This window comes from Panthera onca, chromosome E3, assembly GCF_046562875.1.
Source record: "Panthera onca isolate mPanOnc1 chromosome E3, mPanOnc1 haplotype 2, whole genome shotgun sequence".
NCBI lineage: Eukaryota > Metazoa > Chordata > Mammalia > Carnivora > Felidae > Panthera > Panthera onca.
The window spans coordinates 1589484-1612443 of NC_138354.1; the positions used below are offsets into that span (position 1 = coordinate 1589484).

Here is a 22960-nt window from a genome sequence, read left to right on the forward strand (position 1 = left end):
TGGGAGGCTCAGTTGGTTGAGTGTCTGATTTCAGCTCAGGTCCTGATCTCACGGTTCACGGGTTCAAGCCCCGCGTCGGGCTCTGTGCTGACAGCTCAGAGCCTGGAGCCTGCTTCCGATTCTGTGTCTCCCTCTCTCTCTGCCCCTGCCCTGCTTGTGCTCTGTCTCCCTCTCAAAAATAAACATTAAAAAAAAAAATTAAAAAAAAAAGTTTTTTGAAAAAAGGAAGGAAAGAGGTAGGGCGGAGAGCCGGCACCCACAAGGGAGCGGAGCACCGAGCTCGGTGGGGGGAATGCATGCTGGGTGCGGTGGAGGCCCGAGCCTGACCTCCACGCCACCCCGGGGCCTGTCTGGCTGCCAGGCCGAACCTCTCTGAGCCTCCCAGGCACCCCTGCGCCTCCATGGGCCCACAGCTGGTCAGGACTCCCCGCCGTAGTCCCCCTCGAGTGACGCCCCCCGACCTCATCCGCCCAGGCTTTCTGGCCCCATGTTCTCAGGCCACCTTCCCGTGTACACCTACCTCCCTGACCCTGGACCCTCAGGGCTCCGAGGGACCCCCACCGCCCCTGGACCATACGCTGCCAGACCCCGTCCGCAGGGCGGGAGACGGGCCATTCTGCTCCGGCCGGTTTCCTCCAAGTCTTTGACACGGGGGTGCATGGGGTGTGGGGTATGTGCAGACCAGACCTGAGACTGCAAGGTGGGGGCAGAGGCCCGTGTCGGGACAGACAGCAAGCTGCTGCAAGGCGCGGCCTGCCGGCCAGTCGCTGTAGCGGTCGCAGTGAGGCCCGGTCGGGAGGGAGGAAGCTGGGGGCCGGGATGAGCTGTCAACACCCTGAGGGCCTGGGTTTGCCGTGGGCACCTGCCACCTGCAACTCCCACACAGGGCTCAGAAGGACGAGGGCTCCCGCCCGGAGGCGGTGAGAGGAGGTGAGCTGGCTGGTGCAGTCGGGGCCCCCCCGGCAGTCTGTCACGGCCGGGGATCGGGGAGCATGCAAACCGGGTGGCCAGATAACGCCTTCCAGGGGCCGGGGTGACTGGCTCCCACGGCAGCCGCCCCTAGGCCCGGCCAAACTGGACTCGGACCCCATTCTTCTCCCCCCGCACGCCCCACAGGGCTGTCCCCGGGCCGGTGGCCGGCAGGCGGGGGCCGACCTGTCGGGACCCCGCGGCCGGGCTGTGCGTCCACAGGCTCAGCCCGCGGTGACACCGACCCCGCGCGGTGGGAGGAGGCCGTCCCTCTGCGGCTACGAGGGCGGCACGGCGTGGCCGACACCACGGAGGCCCGGGAGTGGAGGGAGACGCTGGTGCCCACGGCCGGCTCGCCACGGGACGTCCAGCCGCCGAGATCACGGGTTCCCCAGACGCTTCCAGCAGGCCGAGCCCCGCCCGGCTCTCACGCAGCACATCACCTGTGACCTGCACCTCACCCCCAGCCTCCCGGCCGGAGGAACGTAAGGGCAGGCCCCTGGGGCGCGTGCGGGGCAGGAGCTGTGTGGCCGCCGGGGGGCGCACCACGCCTCCGGGGGCTGGCACGTCCACGAGGCACACAGGCGGGGCTCCGGAGACCCCTGCGGAAACGTGCTGCTAGATGGCGGCTCTGAGACACGAAGAGGGAAGACGGCTGTGGTCTCCTCCGGAGACGGGTCTGATTCCCAGCTGAGGAACCGGGTAGCGACGAGAATCTCAAAAGGAAAAGTTCCGGGCTTCCTCCGGCCAGACGGCGGGATCGCCGCGTGTACAGGCCCCTGTCACCCGCGGAGAGCTGCCGTGTCTGCCCCAGAATGACCCCGGGGAAGCCGAAGACCGGGGCTGGGCGTGGGGCGGCCGGGGTTCTGGGGGAGGGGGCGTCTGCCACGCGTTTCTGCGGAGACCCGCAGAGTGCCGGGCGGGTCTGGGCCGGAGGGCGAACTCTGCTCGCCCCCCAGAGCCCGGAGGCTCCTGCCTCGGCCTCACCGCACGAATCCCTTCTTTTGCCCCAACTCCCTGACAGCTCCCAAGAATGGCCGCTTTCCTCCGCGTCCAGGCCCGCTGTGCCAGCGTCCTGAGTCCCGCGGGGAGCATCTGCGGCCTGGCCGCCCTGACCCACGCTGGCTGCTGGCCCTTCCCCACCTGCAGCAGAGCAAGGGCGGGCCGCCACCCCAAGGACCTTCGGGGCCTGGTGCTCACAGGCCTGCACAGAGGGCAAGCCCCAGGAGCCCCCGTCGGCCTGGCCTGCGGCGGCACGTGCTGCCCAGGGCCCGGGAGGGAGGGTGGGCGGGCGGGCGCCTGCCACCCGGGCCTGACACGCATACTGAGGGCCCTGCTGGAAGAGGCAGAGACGCAGGGAGAATTAAACGGCTCAGTTAAGTAAGTGCTGGTCTTGATGCATATTCATAAGTCACCCGGCCTCGCAGCTAAATCAATACCTCTCCCAGCCCAAGGGAGCACAGCTCGGGGAGAAGAGCAGGAGGCTCGGGAGCCGGGCCGGGCTTACTAGATGGGGAGCGCAGCCCTCCCCAGGCCCTGCCTCGGTGACCTTGCTCCCCAAGCCCGGCCCTGCATCTTCTGCACAGGCCCAAGGCTGGTGCCCCCTCTGCTCAGGAGCCCCATGGCCTTGTGCAGGTCCCTCAGCGGCTGGCCTCATGTCCCTACTGTCTCACGGGTGGGGATGGGGGCAAGGCGGGTTCTCGCTCAGTGCTCAAAGGGCCCTGAAGCCTCGGGCACACAGCAGACCCGATCCCCCCGCATGAGACCCCCCAGACTGTGCTCGCGGCAGGTGCTGCTCGTGGCAGGTGCACAGGGTAGGGAATGGCGGAGGGGATCACACAGAGCAGCATGAGCCGGATTCCTCCACCCCCCGGATCTGCGGCACCATGGGCAGCTGGCTCGTCTCCTGGCTCAGAGACTGAGAAACTGAGGCCCGGAGAGGACTGGAGGCACACACGGCTGTTCAGGACTGGTCACCGGGAGGGGTAAAGAGGGGAGAGGCCGGGGGCTGGAGGTTCCCAGAGGCAGGTCTCCGGGGTCCTTCCTCAAGCCGCAGACATGTTACTGAGGGAGAACAGGTGCTCCACAAGCTTCTGCCTGTCCGTGGGCCAACAGGAAGGCTAAGGAAGAGGCTGGGGACCACGAGGGCCTGCCCCTACCTCCTCTGGCTCCCCTTGCCCCCTCAGGACAGAAGCTTTACTCGAAAGCTGGGCACTTGGCATTCCCTGGGGCCGAGGCACCCTTGGAAAACACACAGGGTGTACAGCCTGCCACCCAACTTGCAAGAGGGGGTTGTGTGCACGGTCTCCAGCGCCCACCGTAGCCTCCGAGGGGCCCGGACCCTCTGGTCAAAGCTGGTCAAGGGACCCAGCGCAGCAAAGGGAGGATGCAGCCTGGGGGAGCAGCCCCGCCTGGGCCGCCACACGTGGGTACGGCTCTCCTCACTCCACCCTGTGGGCGACCACCGTGCCCGCTTCCGACCCAGTGCCGGAGACCGCAGCAGGATGGGTCTGTCCACTGACGGCCACGCAACAAAGGGGAGGAAGATACGCCACGTCCCGTGGCCGCCCGGAGGAAGACCAACGGTGACAGGGGGCCCGGAGGGGGCCCTCGCCCAGCCAGGCCTGACACTGGTCCTCCTTGGGCGCAACACCCAGAGGGAGGCCACTGTGCTCAACCTCCGGGCCCGTCCCCGGCCCAGAGTTCACCCTGCGGTGGTGGTCCGGAGCCCTGCCGGCCTTGGGCACCAGGGCAGGCTGCCAACACGACGCCGCTGACCTCCCGGAGGCGGGCAGACAGCGGGTGGCTCACGAGGGCGGTGGGGACCGCCTCACCAGCGCCTCCCTCCTCCCGGAGACAGAGTGGCAAGACGGGCCGAGTGCTGGGGCCCAGCGGGGTGCCCGTCCCTCCTCTGCCCGCACGCAACCCGTGGCCAGGCCACAGGGCCTGAGGGAAAGATGCCGCCATCCCAGGACACCGGGTGGGGCCCTGCGGGTCACACGCAGAGCCCCCGCGGCCCCGACCACAGAGGTCTGGCCTGGCTCCCCGGTCTGACTCAGCTGCCCGGCCAACAAGCCCCCTGAGGCTCCTGTCCCCAGGCTGGGCCCCTCCCTGCACCTCCGTCACAGCAGGGCAGGGACACCGAAGAGTGTCACCCGCGTGGGCCGTGCTCTGTGGGAAGAAGGGAAGGGACAGGGTATCTTCTCCTTGTGCTCGTCCTGCTAGTCAGGAGGCCACAGTTGACGATCTCCCCTCCACCTGCCATCCCACGGCAATGTCACCAAGCGAGGGAGCCAGGCCCCTGCTTGGCTGCGTGGATGCACAGAAGCTGTGGAAATCGGGTGACCGTGGCTGTCGTGACGTCTCTGTCAGACGGCAAACAACGGGCGCAGCCTAAATCCGGTGGCCTGCCTAAGCGGTGAGAGCCGGCACAGACAGCACTGAGGTCGGTGCTCACTGCCCTGGGTGCTCACCGGGACGCCGGGCACTTTGTCCCACCTGCCCAAGGGACCGGAGGCACACAGATCAGAAAGTGCTGAACAAAGCCACTCGATTTTTTCAAAATTGTGGTAAAATACACATAACGTAAAATTAACCATCTCAACCATTTCTAAGTGAACAGCTCAGTGGCACCGAGCACATTCACGCTGCTGTGCGGCCTTCCGCACCGCTTGTCTCTAGAACGTTCCATCTCCCCACACTGAGAGTCTGCCCCATTACACACAGACTCCCAACTACTCTCCCAGACCTGGGCCCACTTTCTACTCTGTGTCTGTGAGTCTGACGACCCCGGGACCTCGTGGGAGTGGGTTCCAGTGCGTGTCCTCCCATGTCCATGAGTCTGACGACCCCGGGACCTCGTGGGAGTGGGTCCCAGTGCGTGTCCTCCCGTGTCCGTGAGTCTGATGACGCTGGGACCTCGAGGGAGTGGGTCCCAGTGCGTGTCCTCCTGTGTCTGTGAGTCTGACGACCCCGGGGCCTCGTGGGAGTGGGTCCCAGTGCGTGTCCTCCCGTGTCCGTGAGTCTGACGACCCTGGGACCTCGTGGGAGTGGGTCCCAGTGCGTGTCCTCCCGTGTCTGTGAGTCTGACGACACCGGGACCTCGTGGGAGTGGGTCCCAGTGCGTGTCCTCCCGTGTCTGTGAGTCTGACGACCCTGGGACCTCGTGGGAGAGGGTCCCAGTGCGTGTCCTCCCGTGTCCGTGAGTCTGACGACCCTGGGACCTCGTGGGAGTGGGTCCCAGTGCGTGTCCTCCCGTGCCTGGATCGTGTCACTCACCGTGGTGTCTGCAGGGTCCGCCCATGTTGGAGCGGGTGCCAGAACTTCCTTCCTTTTTAAGGCTGAGTGATATTCCATTGTGTGGATGGGCCGGGTCGTGTCACCCCGGTCCAAGATGGACACCGTGATGCTGCCGTGAATGTGGGGGTACGTGTGTCTGTTCGAGTCCCAGGAGCGGGACCGCAGGGTCATATGGCTAAAGAAAGCGGCTTTGTAAAGTCCGTTTCAGCATCTGTGGTGGGACATCAAGAAATCCCCACGGGAGGCAGTTCTAGAATTCCGCGTTCTGTCCGTAAACCGCCTCTACAAAACCACCTTTCTACAAGAAGGATCAAGTAAACCGGTCATAATTTCCTTCCTTGCTGGGCTGCTGAGCAGTTCAGCTTCAACAGTGCCTGATGCCAGAATATTCCTGATCTACTTCTCGTAGGTATCACGTTATCGGTGGCCACAATACTGGGATCTTATCTAAAACAAATAGACACGACTGTGGAATATAGTCAAGTTAATACTCACAGACTGAAGAAACTCAAATTCCCCAAATAATTTGGACTCTTCCAGAACTTTCGTGGAAAGCCTAAGCACCCTGAGAGGGTGACTTCCCGTGGAAAGCCCTGGAAATCCTGGCAGTGACATTCCTTGTCCTCTGTGCCACAGAAGGAAACCAAGAGCACGTGGTCCCGCCAGGTCCTCGAGCGGCTCCTCCCCGAGTCCGTCCCAATGGCCTGCTCTCCTTCCTAGGTGTCCCCACGAGTGATGACTCATGGGTACACCGGGCCCACGGTTTGTGTCTCCCCACCAAACACACGCTCACGGAAGTGGGGCCCTGGCTGCCTCAGCCTCCGCTGTCCCCCACATTAGAGCAACACCCACACAGCAGACCCCAGCAAGGGGGACAGACACCCCACACCCAGCACCGGGGGCGCCAAATGACCGCTGCTCTGCTGGGGTCCATCCTCCCCTCTGGCCAAGCCACCCCAGGGACTCGTTCAGAAGGAATCTTGGACCCTGAGCCCTGGAACGGAGCTTGAACGGCAAACATCATGCCATGTCCCAGCGGGGCCCCCAAGTCGGAGGGAGGCCAGTCGGGGGATGGGCTGATGAGCAGGAAGACAAGGAGGAGACAAAGGACGGAGACCAGCACGGGGCCTGGAACAGACCTGGCCTGAAGCTCCGGTTACCTAAACCCCCGGGCACCGGGCCAATGACCACAACCCCCAGCGCCCTCGCTGGGGCTCCTACCGGGCAGCCCCCGCCCCCCCCACCCCCGTCACCACAAACATTCCTAAAGGAAGCTGGAGGGGAGGGGGCAGTCCGGGCCGGATGCAGCAGGGGGAGGGGAGGGCCGCGCACAGACGAGGAATCTACACTCTTCCCTAAGCGCCAGTGCAGGCTGCCCACGGGACATACGTGGATGCAGGCGCCAGGGAGAAAGGGCCTCTGGCAGCACGAGACGCCCCGAATGCCCTCTCTGCGGTACCCCTGCCTCCTGCCGCACGGGCCAGAGCAGGGGATGCAGGCGCACGTGATAAGCCCCTCTGCCAGCCCCTCGTCCGGTCTCGGGAGCATCTCACTCGGGCCAGAGGGCGCGGGCCTACGGCCCCTGTGCGGCGTGTGCCACGCCCTCAGCTGTGGCCCTCGCAGCACAGGGGCCATGAATGGGTCTTCTGGAGGCGGCCCGGCTCCGTGGGCCCTGGGGACGGTGCCACAGTAAGGGAGGACGGGAGCGTGCCAGACTCCCGAGGCGCCGCGGGCCGACCCCCAAGCTGGGCTTCCTCCCTAGCACCCAGGCCGACACGGCACGTCTACACGAGGTGACACAGCCGCCACGAGGGCTGGGCGAAGCCGGCAGGGACAAGAGAGCGAGTTCCCCCGAGGCAGCCGACTCCAGAGCCCCCATCTGGTGGGAGCTGTGACCCGGTCAGGGGACACGGATCCAGGGTGCTGGTGGGGTCCGAGCGGGTGCTGGCCTCACAGGGAGGAAGGGGCCAGGTGTCCTGCTAGCCCCGAGCCAGTCGCAAAAACAAGAGCCCAGGGTAAGAGCTCCTGAAGCTGGTCGCACTGCTGCCCGTCCCACCTGTCCCGCCCCGGATACGCCCTGGCTTGACGGGCCTTAAACGGACAGCTGCCGTGGCAGTAAGGCCCCGCGCCTGGCGTCAGAAGAACGGGTCTATCCCGGCCGGGCCCCAGGGGCTCAGTTCCGGGAGGGACACGCGGGGGTCACGGGGCACGAGGCCGCACCTGCCCTCCCTGCCCCCGGCCGGTCCCGAGGCGCGGACCTCCGCCACCCCGCGAGGGCGAGGCTTGCAGGCCAACGCTCTGCCCTCTGCCCACCCGCCTCACGTGGCCGCTGCGACGCTGCGGGTCCCTCGTAAGAAAAATTCAACTGGCTTGAAAATGATAATTACGTATGACTTTTCAGCACGCCGTTCGTCTCTAGGTCTGTGGGGAGCCGGGTAACCCACGTGTGTGTCTAATGGCCTGGTGACGATCAGACAGGGGTGAAGTGGGGTCGGCACGAAGTCTGAGGTGGCCGCGCCGGGCCTGCGCCGGCGGCACAGCGGGCGGGCCCGGCGCCCTGAGGCCTATCCTGAGGCAGGGGCTCCAGGGACCCTCGGGGCGCCATGAGGCCCCCTGTGCAGGCAAGGGGCCGGGCCGCCGGTCTGGGGGTTTGAGGCCCCGCGGAGACGCCGGCTGGCACCGGCTCGTGGGACGGGAAGGGGCTTGTTATTCAAGACACGTCCTTCTCATAAAAGAATCAGAAGAAATCAGCGCCTGTGGAAATGTCTCCTCACAAGTGCGCATCAGCAGGCCGGCTTTTTTTAGTCCTCGGCGTTAATAAACATGAGCGGCCGGGCGCCACGTTGGGGAGGGAGGTTCGGGCTCTTTCCTGAAGCGCCTTGTTTTACACGTACGTCAGGGAGCACAGGCCCGGGGCACGCTCCCGCTCGCTCACTCCGGGTATGAAGGGCACACGCGGCCGCCACGAACAGGGTCACGCACCTCCCAGGCGGGGCCCGGAGTCTGCGCGGCAGGGACACCGAAGATCCCCGCCCCAGAGGCAAACGACACAAGAAACGTGCAAAATGAAGACACAGCCGTAAAACGTGCCGGTGGGGCGCAAACAGGACCCCACAAACGCTCCCGCGCACGAGACTGACTGCCCTACGACGTCCGGTCCCGGGAGGCTCACCGCCATCTTTCGTGAGACCTAACAAATTCTCAATTAGTTGGGGGGTATGTTAATTCCAAAGGGCACATAAACGTGAACAAGAGGCGCCGGGAAAGATTCTGCTGGACGAGTCACGGGGCAGGCGGGAGGGGACGCACCAGCCCTGGGAGCGGCCCACACCCAGTGACACGCGGGCATCGCGGATCCGGGGCACGGCGCCTGACACCATCAAGGACAGGCTTTGTGGACAGTGGTCCCAGGACCGCGAGGGGCCGCCTTTCAGGGAACAGGCTGATGTCAGGCTTCCTCCCTTGTAGAACTCCAGACCAAACCCGAACGCCAAACCAGCCACGGATTTACACGTGAAAAACAAAACCACCACGAAGAACTCCTTCACCACCCGAAGCCAGAAGAGAATAGAAGGTGAACGCACCTATGTAAAAATTCAAATATCAAAATCTTCTTGGTAAAAAACACCTCAAGCAAAGCCAAAAGACAAATGATCAATTGGGAAAACCTGTTCACAACTTAAAAACACCTCAACTGCTTACAAGACAACGACTCCAAGAAATCGACAAGGGCCACCAGAAAGCTGGACCACAGAGGACGACACACAGGAACGTAGTTAAAGACTCTCGCTCTCACGTACAACACAGGGACCGAAGCTCGAAAGCACAAGGACCTGACCCCTGTCCACCTGCTGGGCCGGAAGATCTCGCTCTGTGACGGTGCACTCTGGGCTAGGCCGTGGGGAACCGGCGCTCTCCTGGGTCACCGCCGTCCCACGGTGTGGGGAGTGGTCACGGACGGACCTTCGCGACCAACCGTCCGGCAGAATCGACCAGAATAAGGACCGGTGCCCTTCGATCTCATTATCTCCCTCCCGGAAGTTTATCCCCCACACGCTTGCGCACACGGAAACGCTACACGCAGGACGTGCACCACGGCCACGTTTAGGACCACGGAAAGGGAGGACGGTGCCTGCGTGGCCACTGACAGGGAGCGAGCGGAGCAAACCACGGCACGCCACCGCCACACAGCTTGCAGCTGAGAAAACGAGGAGACAGCTCCCAGATACAGCGTACAGAAAACAAAAGGCACAGGATGGTTCGCAACAGCCTATCTTTTGAGTTAAAGGGGGGCGGGCACTACGTTAGGAAAAAACTCAACCACCAGTCAAGGAGTTACTACACGGGAGGAAAGCCCGGAACGCTTCATGTACTTAACCCTCCCAGCCTCCGCGGGACTCGGGGGCCGGCGGCTGCACCCACCCCTGTGCGCTCCCCGCGCCTGTATGCCCCGAGAGCCCGGGCTGACACGCAGGCCCGAGGCTGGCGTGTGCAGGTGACCCGGTCAAGGTTGCTGCCCTCAGAGCTCACGGTCCAGAGGGCTGACCCGCAAACAGGTCCCAGATGTGGCGTGAAGGCGATCCCGAGCCGGCCCCGAAGGATGGGCGGGGCTGGTGGGCAGGCGTGGGGTGCCCCAGACGGCAAGTCGTGGGAGCCGGGGGTGCAGGCCACGGCCAGGGCCCTGAGGGAGAAGCCAGTGGGTGGTGGTGGGGCCCTGTGGTCCCCACACAGCCCCCCGGGCTTTCAGGGCAGGCACGGGGGCTGACGGGGCAGCAGAAGGCTTGGGTCTCTGCTGAGGGGATGGGAGATGTGGCTCATGGCAGCAGGTGGGGGTCCTGAAAGTTGAGGGAGGTGACTGAGTGACCTCGCCACACCTTGCGGCCGGTCGCCGGCTTGTGACGCCGGGTACCCCCTTCCCCCAGTGACGGAGGCCCTCACTGTGCGGCCGAGGAGGAGCTTCAGGGGCTTTAGAAGCAGGGAGGGGGCGGCTGCCGAACAGCAGAGGCCAGCGCCTCTGGCCGAGGGCCAGTCTAGTGCCCTGCACCCCCGTCACCTGGCTGACCCGGATGAAACCAACTCTCAGAGACATCAGCCCCTTCCTCACCCCCAGAGCAATCTCTGGGGCTCCCCTTATGCCCACACATCCCCAACACATGGCCTGTGGGGTTCGGCGCCCCCAGGAAGCAACACCCAGAGAGCATTTCAGAAGTGGGGGCAGTAGGCCAGTCAGGGGCAGGACAGGCCCAAGGGTGTGGTCAGCAGCCAGAGGGTCCAAAGGGGAAGAGCCAGAGGCGGGAGGGTTCTGAGAAGCAGAGGTCAGGCCTGAATTGGGCCCATGGCTCCCTGGCAAGTGAGAGCTGGTGGGAGCAGGTGGGAACAGGTGGGAGGAGGTGGGAGCAGATGGCAGGAAGTGGGAACAAGGGGGAGGAAGTGGGAACAGGGGGGAGGAGGAGGGAACAGATAGAAACAGGTGGGAAGGGGTGAGAGCAGGTGGGAGCAGGTGGGAACAGGAGGGAAGAGGCGAGAGCAGGTGGGAGCAGGTGGGAGAAGGTGGGAAGGGGGGGGAAGGGGTGAGAGCAGGTGGGAGCAGGTGGGAACAGGAGGGAAGAGGCGAGAGCAGGTGGGAGCAGGTGGGAGCAGGTGGGAGCAGGTGGGAGCAGGTGGGAGGAGGTGGGAACGGGTAGGAGGAGGTGGGAGCACATGGGAGAAGGTGGGAATAGAGGGGAGGAGGTGAGGGCAGGTGGGAGGGAAGAGGCGAGAGCAGGTGGGAGCAGGTGGGAGAAGGTGGGAAGGGGGGGGAAGAGGTGAGAGCAGGTGGGAGCAGGTGGGAACAGGTGAGAGCAGGTGGGAGCAGGTGGAAACACGTGAGAGCAGGTGGGAACAGGTGGGAACAGGTGGGATAGGAGAGGTCCAGCCCTGGGGGCCCAGGCCGGGCGGGAGGAACCCGCAGGTGAGAAGGAACCAGCGGGGGCCCCTGGGGGGGGCCATCACAGCATCGACCGGGAGAGGGCAGTGCGATATGAAGGGTGAGGGCCCCTCTCCCCCACCCCGCACTCAAGAGGGAGGAAGGAGACGGAGGCTGGGAGGGTCTGGTTCGACAGTGCCTGCCTGGTGACGCAGGGACGGGAGCGGAGACGTCTCCACAGGCACCGTGAGCTTTTCGCTCGCAGGCAACCCAGCAATTTTCTACCCACTCTGTTTCCAAAAACGATACTTATTTCAAATGTCACCGGGCCGCAGTCTGGTCCCTTTCCCGCGCAGCACCGCCGGCTGGCTACGGCAGCCCCGCCCTGGCGCGGGGGGAGCAGGCGCGAGGGGTGGGGGGGAGAGCGGGACCTCCACCCACCCCTGACCATCACCTGCCTGAATGAGCAGCGTAATCAGACAACATTGAGGGGCAGCGGGACGTGGGCTCAAACCCCAGAGATGAATTCTGCTTGATTACACGCACGCTGGAGCGTTTACAGGGAACGCTGCAGATGTTTGCAATTTGCTTTAAAATGCATCAAGAAAGTTAAAAAGATTGACGGATGGCAGAGGGGCGGCAGCACAACACACGTCAAGTGCTCGTGCCGGGATGTGGGTGGTGGGTTAGGGTCCGTACTGTGCAACTTGCTTGTCCATGCTGTCCATTCCAGAACGCTCCTAAGACGCCGGGGCAGTGCGTGGCCAGGTCGTCTCGGTGCCCTCGGGGCGTCCGGCCTAGGCCAGGCTCCCCCCTCCCCCCCCCCCCCACCCACCCCGCGGCCCAGAGCTGCCGCGCGTCCAGCCGCCTCTCGACAGTGCGTGGGGAGCCGGTGCGGCTCGTTGCCGTCAGTCCCCAAGTCTGGCCCCTCAGACACACAAACGCCGAAGAGCACGTTTGTCTCCTTCGAGGGAAGACACGGGACGGTGGCGTTATTAACCACAGCGGCAGCGGCGCTGGCCGTGCTCAGCTGGCACGGGAGGCGCCCCGGCTGGGCGCTCCCCCCGAGGTCGCCAAAGTGGCCCTCCAGAGACCGGGCCCACGGCCTCCACCCTCCACGGAGAGCGCCGAGCGCAGTCAGGGCGGACGAGACCAGGGTGCTGTTCCTCCACCGTTCTGGTTCTGGGAGACCGAGGCCGGCGCAGGGGCGCGTGGGGCGGGGGCCCAGGCAGGGAGGACCAGGGCTGCGGCCGCCGGCCATCCTCGCTCTGCGGGCACCGACGCGCCACGAGTGTGTCCTGGAGCCCCCCGTTCCCGCGGCCACGCGGAGAGCGCACACCCGCCCCGCTTCCGGCCCGGAGGATGTGGCGCGTGTCCGACCCGCTCGGTAGCCAGAAGGGGCGTCGGTGACCCAGGGCCCCCCCCCCCCCCCCCCCCCCCGCCCCGCTGGAGGTCCGCCGCCCTGGGCTGCATCAGCGGTGCATCGGGACCCGGAGCCGGTGGGGACAGCCCGCCGCCCCGTCCGGGCTCCCAGAGGGCACAGGGCAGGAGGGGCACGCCCGGCTCCGAGCGGGAACGGAGCTCCGTCTCCTCATCAACCAGCTGTGAACTAATTACAAGAAGTTCTAACTAGTGGCTCCCTCTCCGAGCATATGTTCCCAATTAAGGCAACTGCAGCTGATTTTAATCAATCTTCCGTGAAGCGGCCCATCTCGAAGCCTCTCCGCGGAGGGAACGAGGGCACGGAGGGGAGGGTGTCTGCACGGGAGCGCCCCGGCCGCACCGCCGTGCCACCGAGGTCCCCCCGCCCTGCCGGCCGCGGCCGGGCCGCACTCCCGAGCTTGGCCCGGGGGAAGGCGGGGTGGGGTCGGCGCCTCCCGAGCTCCGGCACAGAGGTGAAGGGGCGAGGCCTTCGCCCTCACGGTGGAGAAGGCGGGAAATGGCAGGAGACGGACGCGGGGATCTACCGAGGGCCACGTGGCGTCAGACGTGGCATGCCACCTCCCCGGAGCCCCACCTGGGCATCGCCATCCCGAAGTCCTGAAGGACGTACCCGATGTGCCGGGGGCTCAGATGGCAGAGCCCGACACGCCCACGACCACCCGGCCAAGGCACAGGACGGTGTTCTAGCTGAGGACCCCACGACGCCCCCCGTACCCACGTGTCCGAGTCACCCTCGGGCCCACTCGGCCGCCGCCTGGACCCCCCAGCCAGGCGCGCGAGTCCTCCGGGTCCGCTCTGGGCGACAACGCGACCGCCCACGCTGCTCCGACTCGCCGCCTGCGTTCCGGTCTGCCCCGCGGGGGGGCCAGGTTCCAGGACGGGCCCGTCTGCCTACGTCCTCCACGGGGCCCCACGCTCACGGGGGCTCTTCGTGAGCCGGACGAGTGGACGGCGTCCGGGTCGGACGGGAACTGCCACCAGCAAAGCCAGCGTCCAGACCCCCTGGGACGGTCAGCTCAGCCCCGAGGTGCCGACCTCGCTCGCCCACACCACTGCGCAACAGACCCGGGTCGGGGCAGCCGGTGGCGGTGGGGGGAGCAGACCGGGGGGTCCTCGGAGCTGAGGCTGGGCACCTGAGAATGGCAACTGGCTGTAGGGACGCGGCCCCGGGGCCACGAGGGAGCTGGGCTCCGAGCCCTCTCCCGCCGGGTGCCCTCGGCCAAATTACGGACCCCTCCTCAACGGACGCTTCCTGCTCGGAGGACCCGCGTCCGAGGACCGTGGACACAGAGAGGCCCGTGCGGCACAGCGACCGTGCGCGGCAGAGGCCGGTGCCAGTTGTGACAGCCGAGACGAGCAGCCGGGAAACAGGGATCCTGGCGGGCCCCCGCATCGCGCCGGCCTTCTGACAGGAGCCCCATTTGAGGCGCCCTCCTGGATTCGTGCCGGAACCGGGAACCTGGGGCGAGGCCGTCACGGACCTCCTCGTGCTGCGGTGTCTGGAGGCAGGACACGGGCGCTGCTGTGGGACGAGCAGTCGGTCCCCCGACTCGAAGCAGTGGGAGGGAACGGGGCGCCCGTGAGGGGCCGCGGGACACCCACCTGGTGCAGAGGCGGTGGCTGCCTGTGGCTGTCTACAAGCCTCTGCCACCCCTGCCCCGGGGCCGTGGCACAGCTCAGGGAGCACCGCCATGCCTCCGCATAAGCACCCGAGCCCCCTGCGTGATGCAAACCTGTCTCCACACGGCAAACCTGCGTTTGCCCCACCCACGCCCACAGGCAGGGACGCGGAGGCCGCCTGCCCCCTGTGGGCAGGAGCCCAGCCCCTCGGCCGGGAGCGGCCCCAGGACCTGCGCGTCTCCCGTCAGGGAGCAACATTGGAGATGGGCGAGCAGCGGACTCCCCGTCTCCCAGGGTGCTGGGGGCAGATGCCCTCGGGCACAGCGCTCGCCAGCACCTTGCCTCAGCAGCCCCGCCTACTGCACGGCAGGCTCCCTGGGAAGGTCCTGGCAGGCCGGAGGCAGGAAAAAGGGACGTGAAGGATTTCAGCCAGCCTCACTGCGCCCCGACCCCGGGAGCCCGGGGAGCCGTCAGCCCCGATCACAGGCTGTGCCCGAATGAACACGCGGGAAGACGCCCACCCGCCCTGCTCCGACAGGGCCTGGCTGACGGGCCGCCCGGGCCGACCTGCCAACAGCCCAGATCTCCCTTCGGAGACCGCGGCCCAATTAGAGCGGTACGGGTCCCAGAGCTGAGCGCCGCCAGCCGCGGCTCCCGGCACCTCGCTTCATCAGACTTGTCACTTCCCCTGGCTCCAGGAATCGGTAATAAAAAAGAGATTTGATTTGCCTCTAATAGGTGTCAAGATAGAATCAATGGCCTGTCCAAAATCTGGGTAATCACCAATCTGCAGGTTTCTTGCCACGGAGCAATTCAGACGGGAGCATAAAAATGAAAAACAACGTAAAGGTGTGCCGGCGTAAACAGAGCTGTGGCCTCCTGACTGCAGGCGGCGGGCACGGGCCTGGGCGCACACCCGACCAGAGACCAGCCACGGGCCACGGCCGGTGCAGGGAGGGAGCAGGAGGACCGATGGAGCACGGGGCCGGGGCCACGGCTGGGACACCCTCCCCGATGCGCTCCGAGCACGCGCCCCGGTGTGAGGGCAGGCGTATGGGGGTAGATCGCGGCTTCGTGCAGTCTGGCGAGACAAAGATGGGACGTCGGCGGGAGGGGGAAAAACCCGGAGGGCAGGGAGAACCTGTGGGGGAACGCCGCGTCCCGGGATAAGCCCCCGCCGGTGGCCGCCGCCGGCACGCACCTGCAGGGTCAGCCGCTCGAGCTGCGCCTCCAGCGTCTTCTTCTCTTCCTCCAGGCGGCTGCGTTCCCCTTCCAGCTCCTCAATCTTCAGCCTGCAAGGAGAGCCAGACCGTCAGGACACACACCGCGGCCCGCCGTCCACTCCGACAGACGGGGCCCTGCCCGGAGGGTGGGGGGTGTCACGCTCAGGCCCGGGGGCGGGGTGTGGCCCGCACGTCCGTTCTGACGAAGGGGGGTCTCCACGGACCACAACTCGAGGGGGCAGGACAGATGGGAACGTGCACGCGTCCTGTGCTCGTCGGCCCACTCCCAGGACGCATGACCACGTATCGTAGAGGACACAGAACCACGGAGTCGACCCGGAGGGAGACGTGGGCTGGGGAGGGAAGCTAACTGGGGGGAAGCAGGCTCAGGGGGACCGTGCAGGGTCCCTTCTCCCTCGCGGGCCCGGACACCAAGGCCAGCGGCCGACAGAGGCGTACGGCAGGTTTCAGCTCACGGTAACTAAGTGCCTATTTCTGTCTTCATTTCCAGATTTTAATTTTTGAAAAGCACTATATTCACATGATTTGGAAATAAGTAAGTTTGTCCAGGAAGCAGTGTGCAGCACGTACATAGGCTAAGGAACAGGGCCTTCCCACTACTAACCAGCTGGAGTGGAAAACTCACATTTCATAGATTATTCAGGAAGGTCTTGGCTCGGGAGCAAGAGATAATTATCTCTAGACAGAGAAGTGCTCCAGGACGGCCTAGCAAATCACACAAGATCAGAAAGGACCAAAACTCTTTCCAAGAAACCTAATTACGTCTCTGAAAAAAGCTCGGGAAGATTTATACGAATACAAAAACATTCAGAATCAAACAAGCCAAAATTTACAATGTCTGCCAACTAATCAAAGACTACTAGGCATTAAAAGAAGCAGGAAAGTATGACCCGTGATGAGGAAAATAGTCAATCAGTTGAAACCCACCATGAGCTGCAGCATTAAGTAGCATCCAAGGACAGTGAAACGGTTATTGCAACCGTCTGCCGTTCAACAGCTCAGCACAGAGACGGAGTCACGAGCAAGACGGCCCCAGTTCCTGGAGGGGTGAGCCCCAGCGCCCGAGACCACAGACACGCTGGGCGGGCGAACGCCAGAGCAGACTGTGCAGGAGGAAAGCCTACGCACCGGAAGACCCCAGAAAGAAACGATACAAACCAACACACAGAACAAAACACCCAAAACGATCCCAAGTGAAAGAGAGAGGAAAAGGGATATTTGAGGCTGACGAGACGGTCACCGAGGTGTGTGGGGCAACTTCACGGAGCACAGCGGCCGCCTGGGTGGAGCCCCGAAGGAAAGGGCGGGAGGCAGACCCTGGGAGACGAAGCGTCAGCTTTGATGACGAGCACACACAGATCCGAGACGCTCGGCAACCCCCCAGCACAAGACACACGGGAAACGGCCCCAGTGCACCTAGTAACCTAACGGCTCAAAAAGCTGCCAGCGGAAGGGAGAGAGGTCACGTACAGAGGAATAAAGCGGATTTCTCATCAGACACAGTGCAAGTGAGAAAGGGAAGAGAAAGCTTTAAAATACTGAAATAAATTAAAAAATACCAACCGAGAATTCAACCGCCAGTGAAAATAATCACAAACAAAAGCAACATAAAGATGTTCTCAGACAAACCACACCTGCAAGGACTCGTCACCAGCAGACCCGCTCCCCGAGGGGGTCAGGGGAGGCCCTTCTGGCAGGGGGGCAGGGACGCCAGAGGGAGACACGGGTCCACGTAAAGGAGCGAGGTGCAGCGGAACCGCGACCGCGTGGGCCAGCGTGTGGCTGTCAAGGACGCTTGATGTCCGGCTGACATCCGCTACCACGTGTGTCTCAGGCGTCCAAGAGTGACTGTGCTATTACGGACACCACAAAATGCTCGCCGTGGTCGTGGTCTGTCGCTGCACAAAGTCACCACAGGATCACCAGCTGCATGTCACAACCCTGTGCTGTATGTCACATCCCTGTGACCTACTATTTTATAACTGGAGGTCTGTACTCTGAATTCCCTCTATCTCCCCGCTCATTATCTAGGCGTCTATGCATTTCTTTTGTTTTTTTAGATGCTACATGGGAGTCAGATCACACGGCATTTGTTTTCCTGTCTCAGTTCACTCAGCACCATACCCTCTGGGTCCATCCACGTCGTTGCAAATGGCAAGATCTCATCCTTCTTTATGGCTGAGTGATATTCCACGTGTATACACGCCACGTGTTCCAGCCAAGATATGAAAGCAAATTGCTATCTTTTAACAAGATTAGTTGTTGAAACAAAACTAACAAAAATGTACTGGGGTCTAAGATAAAAATACAAGTGGAATGCGTGACACACGTAGCAGAGGCCGGAGGGGAAAACAGATGATGTAGCGAGGAGGCTGTGTGCCTGACGGTAGAACATCGCTCGCAGGCAGACTGTGACCAGCGGGAGGTGTGCACCATGCACCCCGCAACAAGCCCTAAAATAACAAGGAGTGACAACCGGTGAGCAAGAAAGGAAATAAAGTGAAATAATAAAACACACGCAACGAGTTAGAAAGAAGCCAGGAAAATGGGAAACGAAGAGGAAGGGACGGGACGGGTGGACGGCAGTAAGGTGACAAGACAAGACCCCGTCGTACCGGCTGCCACAGGACACGTCAACAGTCCACACACCCAGTTAAACGCAGGCTACCCACGTGGACGAAGCAGCAACCCCCCGTTATGTCACCCCCGACACGAAGCGGCAAACGGACGTGAGCCGCCAACACTGGGAAAACCAACAGAGAAAGCCGGAGAGGCCCCTAGAACCACAGAGAATTTCAGAGCCAACGGCGGCGCCAACGAGGGAACTTTGTGATGGTGCGGAGGCCGAGTGGCCGAGAGAACAGTATCGTCCGGAACACCTACGCGCTAGGGAAAGCCCTTCGACAGGTGCAGCAACCCTGGTAGAGACACACACGGAAATATCCAAGCCCGCAATCGGAGCCCGAGATTTCGACGTCAGTCCCTCAACAGCTGACGGAACGATGAGCAGAAAACCCGGAAGGATGAAGTAGACAGGTGCTGGACCCAAGCATCCCGCGGCAACACCGTGACCACGAGAGCAGAGGGCACGGCCCTCTCGGGCGCACACACAGGTTGACCAACACAGACACGGGCTGGCCCACGCAAGGAGGCTCAACCTACTGGGAAGGGTATCAGTCATTCAAAATCTCTCCTGCGACCAGAATGGCGCTAAGTGATCCACGCAAGGACACCCGGGAAACGCGACTCACAACTGCACGCAGGAACACGGAGCGTGCGGGGCTCGACCTGGAAAACCCGTCTGAGACCCGCCCTCTGACAAGCACGAGGTCGTCCGCCGAGCTGAGGGGCGCTGACGTGGGCCCAAACGCGAGGGGATACACGTGGTCGTGGCTGAAAGGCTCCCTTGCTGGGATCTCACGATTCCCCGCACTGCCCTAAAGAGTCCACACCGACCCAGTCAAACCCCACACGTTTCTTCGTACAACCGGACAGTTGATTGTAACAATCATGGGGAAGTGTCACAGCCCCGGAACGCCCAAAGCACCACCGGGGAGAAGGCTGGAGACCTAACACCGAATCTCAAGAACTGCCATAAAGTCACGGCAACCAAAACAGCACTGCCCTTGAGCCGCACCGATGAAACACAGCAGGGCCCGGAAACAGACCCCTACGTGCAGACGACGTATTTTGATAAACATTCGAAGGCAATCCAGTGTAGAAGGGGTGTCTTTTTAACAAATGGTGCTGGAGCAGCTGCGTGTTCATTTTTCTAAAGGCCCTAAAGTCTGTATTTTGTACAATATAAACAAAACTAACTCAAGATGGAGATATAAACCCACATATAAGTCGAAAAAGGGTAAAATTGGCAAAAAACGTAGGGGGAACCCTGTGAATCTCAGCTACGGTATCCAAATCACAATCAAAGAAGAAAACAGATAAGACTTCTCTTTAAAAGCCTTCCTGAAGACAATGCAGTGACAAGCCGCAGAATGGGAGGGAATATTCGCAAAGCAAGTAAGTCTCCGGCAAAGGACTTGCGCCCACAATCTGCAAGGGACTCCGCAGATTCAGCGAAAAGCAACCAAGTAAAAAAACGGACGGTACTTAGGACACTTTGCTAAACCAGATGCCAGACGACAAGCACAGGCAAAGATGCTCATGTCGTCAGTCGTCAGGGAGACAAAATTCAAACCACCACGAGCCGCAGCGCACCTGTCAGGATCGCGGTGAGAGAGGCGGACGGGCCCAGGGCCGGCGAGGAGTCAGGGGTGGCGGGGATGCTAACTGGTGCGGCCCCCTGGAGACACGCAGACCCACAGAAAACGGCCACGTACACGCGCCAGCCGTCCCACGACCAGGTGGTGTCCCGCCGCAGTCTACACAAGGACCTTCTCCGTAACGTCAAGCGGCTCTGTTTACAACAGCCGTGAGCCGGGGGAGAGTGAGTGTCCAACAAGGGCACACGTACGCGAACAGTCCCCGGCCGTAAAAAGGACCACGGCACAGATGTGTGTTCGCAGTAAGGCAGACACGGAAGGGTGGCCACCGCGTGACTCCATTCATATTCAACTTCACCAAAGGCCAACCAGTCTCTAGGACTGAGAGCACATCAGCGGCTGCCTGGGGAGGAGGAGGAGGAGGGATGGGTTCCGGCCAGGCCAGAGGAAAGGTTGGGGGTGACGGACAGGTCCGCCACCTTGAGCCTGGTTGGCACAGCAGGGTGTGCGGGCGTGTGCGTGTGCAAACGTCGCACTGTGCGCTTCGTATTTTTAAAACTTTTTTAACGTTCATTTTATTTTTGACACAGAGAGGGACAGCATGAGTGGGGGAGGGGCAGAGAGAGAGGGAGACACAGAATCGGAAGCCTCGAGATCATGACCTCAGCCGAAGCCGGACGCTCGACTGACTGAGCCACCCAGGCGCCCCGCTGCGCGCTTTAAATACGTGCAGTTTGCCGTACGTCCGCTACACCCCAAGAAGGCTGTGAAAACACCTGCTGACCCCACGCTTCACACCTGAGCGAGCACTGCTTCTCTGCCGGCTCGGGGCGTCTCGGAGGGACAGACCTGGAGGCGTGAGCTGCCCCGCCCCAGGGAGGTGTCCCCCAGGGGCGTGGGGCGGGCCTGGCACCCAAGGCCACGTCCGGGAAGCCGCCGTCTGCGGGCAGGACCCCTGCACGTCAGGGGCAGGCTGCATGAGGAGCCCCGCCGGGCCCCGATTAAAACCGGACGCTACGGACTCTGAAGGCTCGTGAGCAAACGTTCTCGGGGGCTAAATTCAAATAAGCGCGTGCACGCAGCTGCAGGCCCATCAATAAAATGGCTTGGGATCCATCCCGCTGTCAGAGAACAAACCCGCATAAACAACACTCGTTTACGTGTCTTCAGGCGGGGCCCCTCCCCTCCCCCGGCCTCCCCTTGAGGCGAACCGCCACCTTGCTGAGGGAGAAAATGAACCCGCGTGTGTTCACAAGCTCACAGGGCGGCTTCGCCTTCGGATGCTTCGAAGCGATCAGCTGTGGCCTAGGTTTCTCGAGACCGACTGGCTCCACGTTCTCTAGACGAGGAGGGCGCTACGTAAACCGAACGACATCCCAGATGGCTTCTGGAAAAGACTAAGCGAGTCAAAGCAGGGTGTGCGTGCGTGCGTGTGTGCAACAGGCTAGGATGAGGTAGCTGTCAATTGTTCTCGCTGGACTAAAGAAAGGGTAACGGCGGGGGGAGGGGTGCCGGTGGTCGGGCCCCCCAACGGCCTGAAGAAGGGACAGCCAGTGGCCCTGGAGGACAGCCGGAAAAGCACGCGGCCCACGACGCACCATCCAGGCTGAGCGCCCCCAGATCCCACAGCCGACGCACTGCCTGCTGCTTCCTCCCTGACAGGCCCTGACCATCCACTGGGGACTAGGCCACCACACTGTCACCGCAGGCCTCTCCGTTCCCTCTGTCACACGCCCGCCCCGTGTTCCCAGCACAGAGCCAATGTTGGGCCCCACGGGCAGAGGGGATCAAGTGCGCAGACAGCAACCATCCCTGTCCCGCACTAGGAGGCTGGAGCACGGAGAGGGCGATGGCCCTGCTCCGGACTCATTCAGACAAGGAGGGGGCGTCCTGCTACGGACTGAACGTCTGTGTCTCCCCACATCCTTAGGTTGAGGCCCCAACCCCCGTGTGATGGAGCATGCAGGGAACTAGGGTCAGGTGAGGTCACGAGGGTGGGACCCTGTGACGGGCTAAGTGTCCCGGAAAGAGCGAACCCCGAGAGCTTGTGCGCACTGTCCCCCGGGGGCGAGCGCCTGGTGGGAAGGCGTGGCCCGCAGCCACAACCGTCCTCTCCGGCAACAACCACGCGGCACCATGGCCTCAGACCTGCGGCCTCCGACAGAGAGAACGTAAATGCCTGTTGCTTATGCCACCCGGGCTGGGGCCTCCGCTGCGGTGGCCCGAGCACAGAGGCAGATTTGGCCCTTAGGGGAGGGGGCCCAGTGACAAGTCCCTGACCGTGGGGACACGGCTTTGGAGCCGGTGACAGGCAGAGGCTGCGGGGAGCTTGGCCGAGCCACGTGCCTGTGTCGTGCGGAAGGCAGCACCGGCACGCGGCTGTTCAGCTGAGATCTCCGAGCGGAGTGCGGAAAGGGTGGCTTGCGACTCAATGCAAACGAAGGACGTGCGTCAGGAAGGAAGTGCCAGCATCCCGTACGGACCCCTGGTCTCATGTGACGGACCCCTGGTCTCATGTGACGGGAGGGCCCCACCCCTGTGCCCTTCCTCCCTTCTGCCGAGAACCTAGGTCTCCCCACGACACACGTGAGACATGCCCGGCCTGGGGACCGTCCACGGCCGCCTGACCAGTGCTGCCAGGGTCACGAGACACAGAAAGATGGGGACGCTGCCCAGGAGCGGAGGCGGCAGGGGTGACCAAACCAAGGCAGGGCCTGGACCGGACGTCAGGGGGCAGACAAAGTAGTGCCGACAACGGAGGGCGTCACAGGCTCACGGCAAGCAAGCCACGGGAGCGGAACACGCCGGTGACAAGGGAACACAGGCAGGGCTCGGCTGAGCTCTCTGTCCTACTCTCGAGAGCTTCCGGCAGATCGAGCTCATTCCAGCAGCACCTGGGGGCTCAGCCGGCGGAGGGTCCGACTCTGCTCAGGTCACGGTCTCATGGTTCGTGAGTTCAGGCCCCACATCGCGCTCTGTGCTGTCAGTGTGGAGTCTGCTTGGGATTCTCTCTCTCTCTCTCTCTCTCTCTCTCTGTCTCTCTCTCTCTCTGTCTCCCCACCCAATATAAATAAATACACTTAAAAAAAAAACTTATTCCAAAGTGAACGGTTGGCACGAAGTCACCCTGGACAAGATACTTACTGTCTCTCCCTTCCTTCACCCATAAAATTGGGATAATAGTGCAAACTGTGTACTTACAGCTTGTTTTAAGAATCCAATGTGTCACTGCAAGTAAACTATTTAAAGCTGTGCTTGGG

The 22960-nt window shown here is 62.9% G+C and overlaps 1 protein-coding gene across 6 annotated transcripts in view; it reads right to left on the minus strand.

The window, feature by feature from the left end:
* Positions 1–22960, minus strand: part of MAD1L1 (mitotic arrest deficient 1 like 1) — a 315909-nt gene that overhangs the window by 74400 nt on the left and 218549 nt on the right. For all 6 annotated transcript variants that reach the window (XM_081791670.1, XM_081791669.1, XM_081791671.1 and 3 more), the window contains one exon: positions 15438–15528. In XM_081791670.1, the coding sequence (XP_081647796.1) occupies positions 15438–15528 (91 nt within the window). The remainder of the gene's footprint in view (positions 1–15437; positions 15529–22960) is intronic.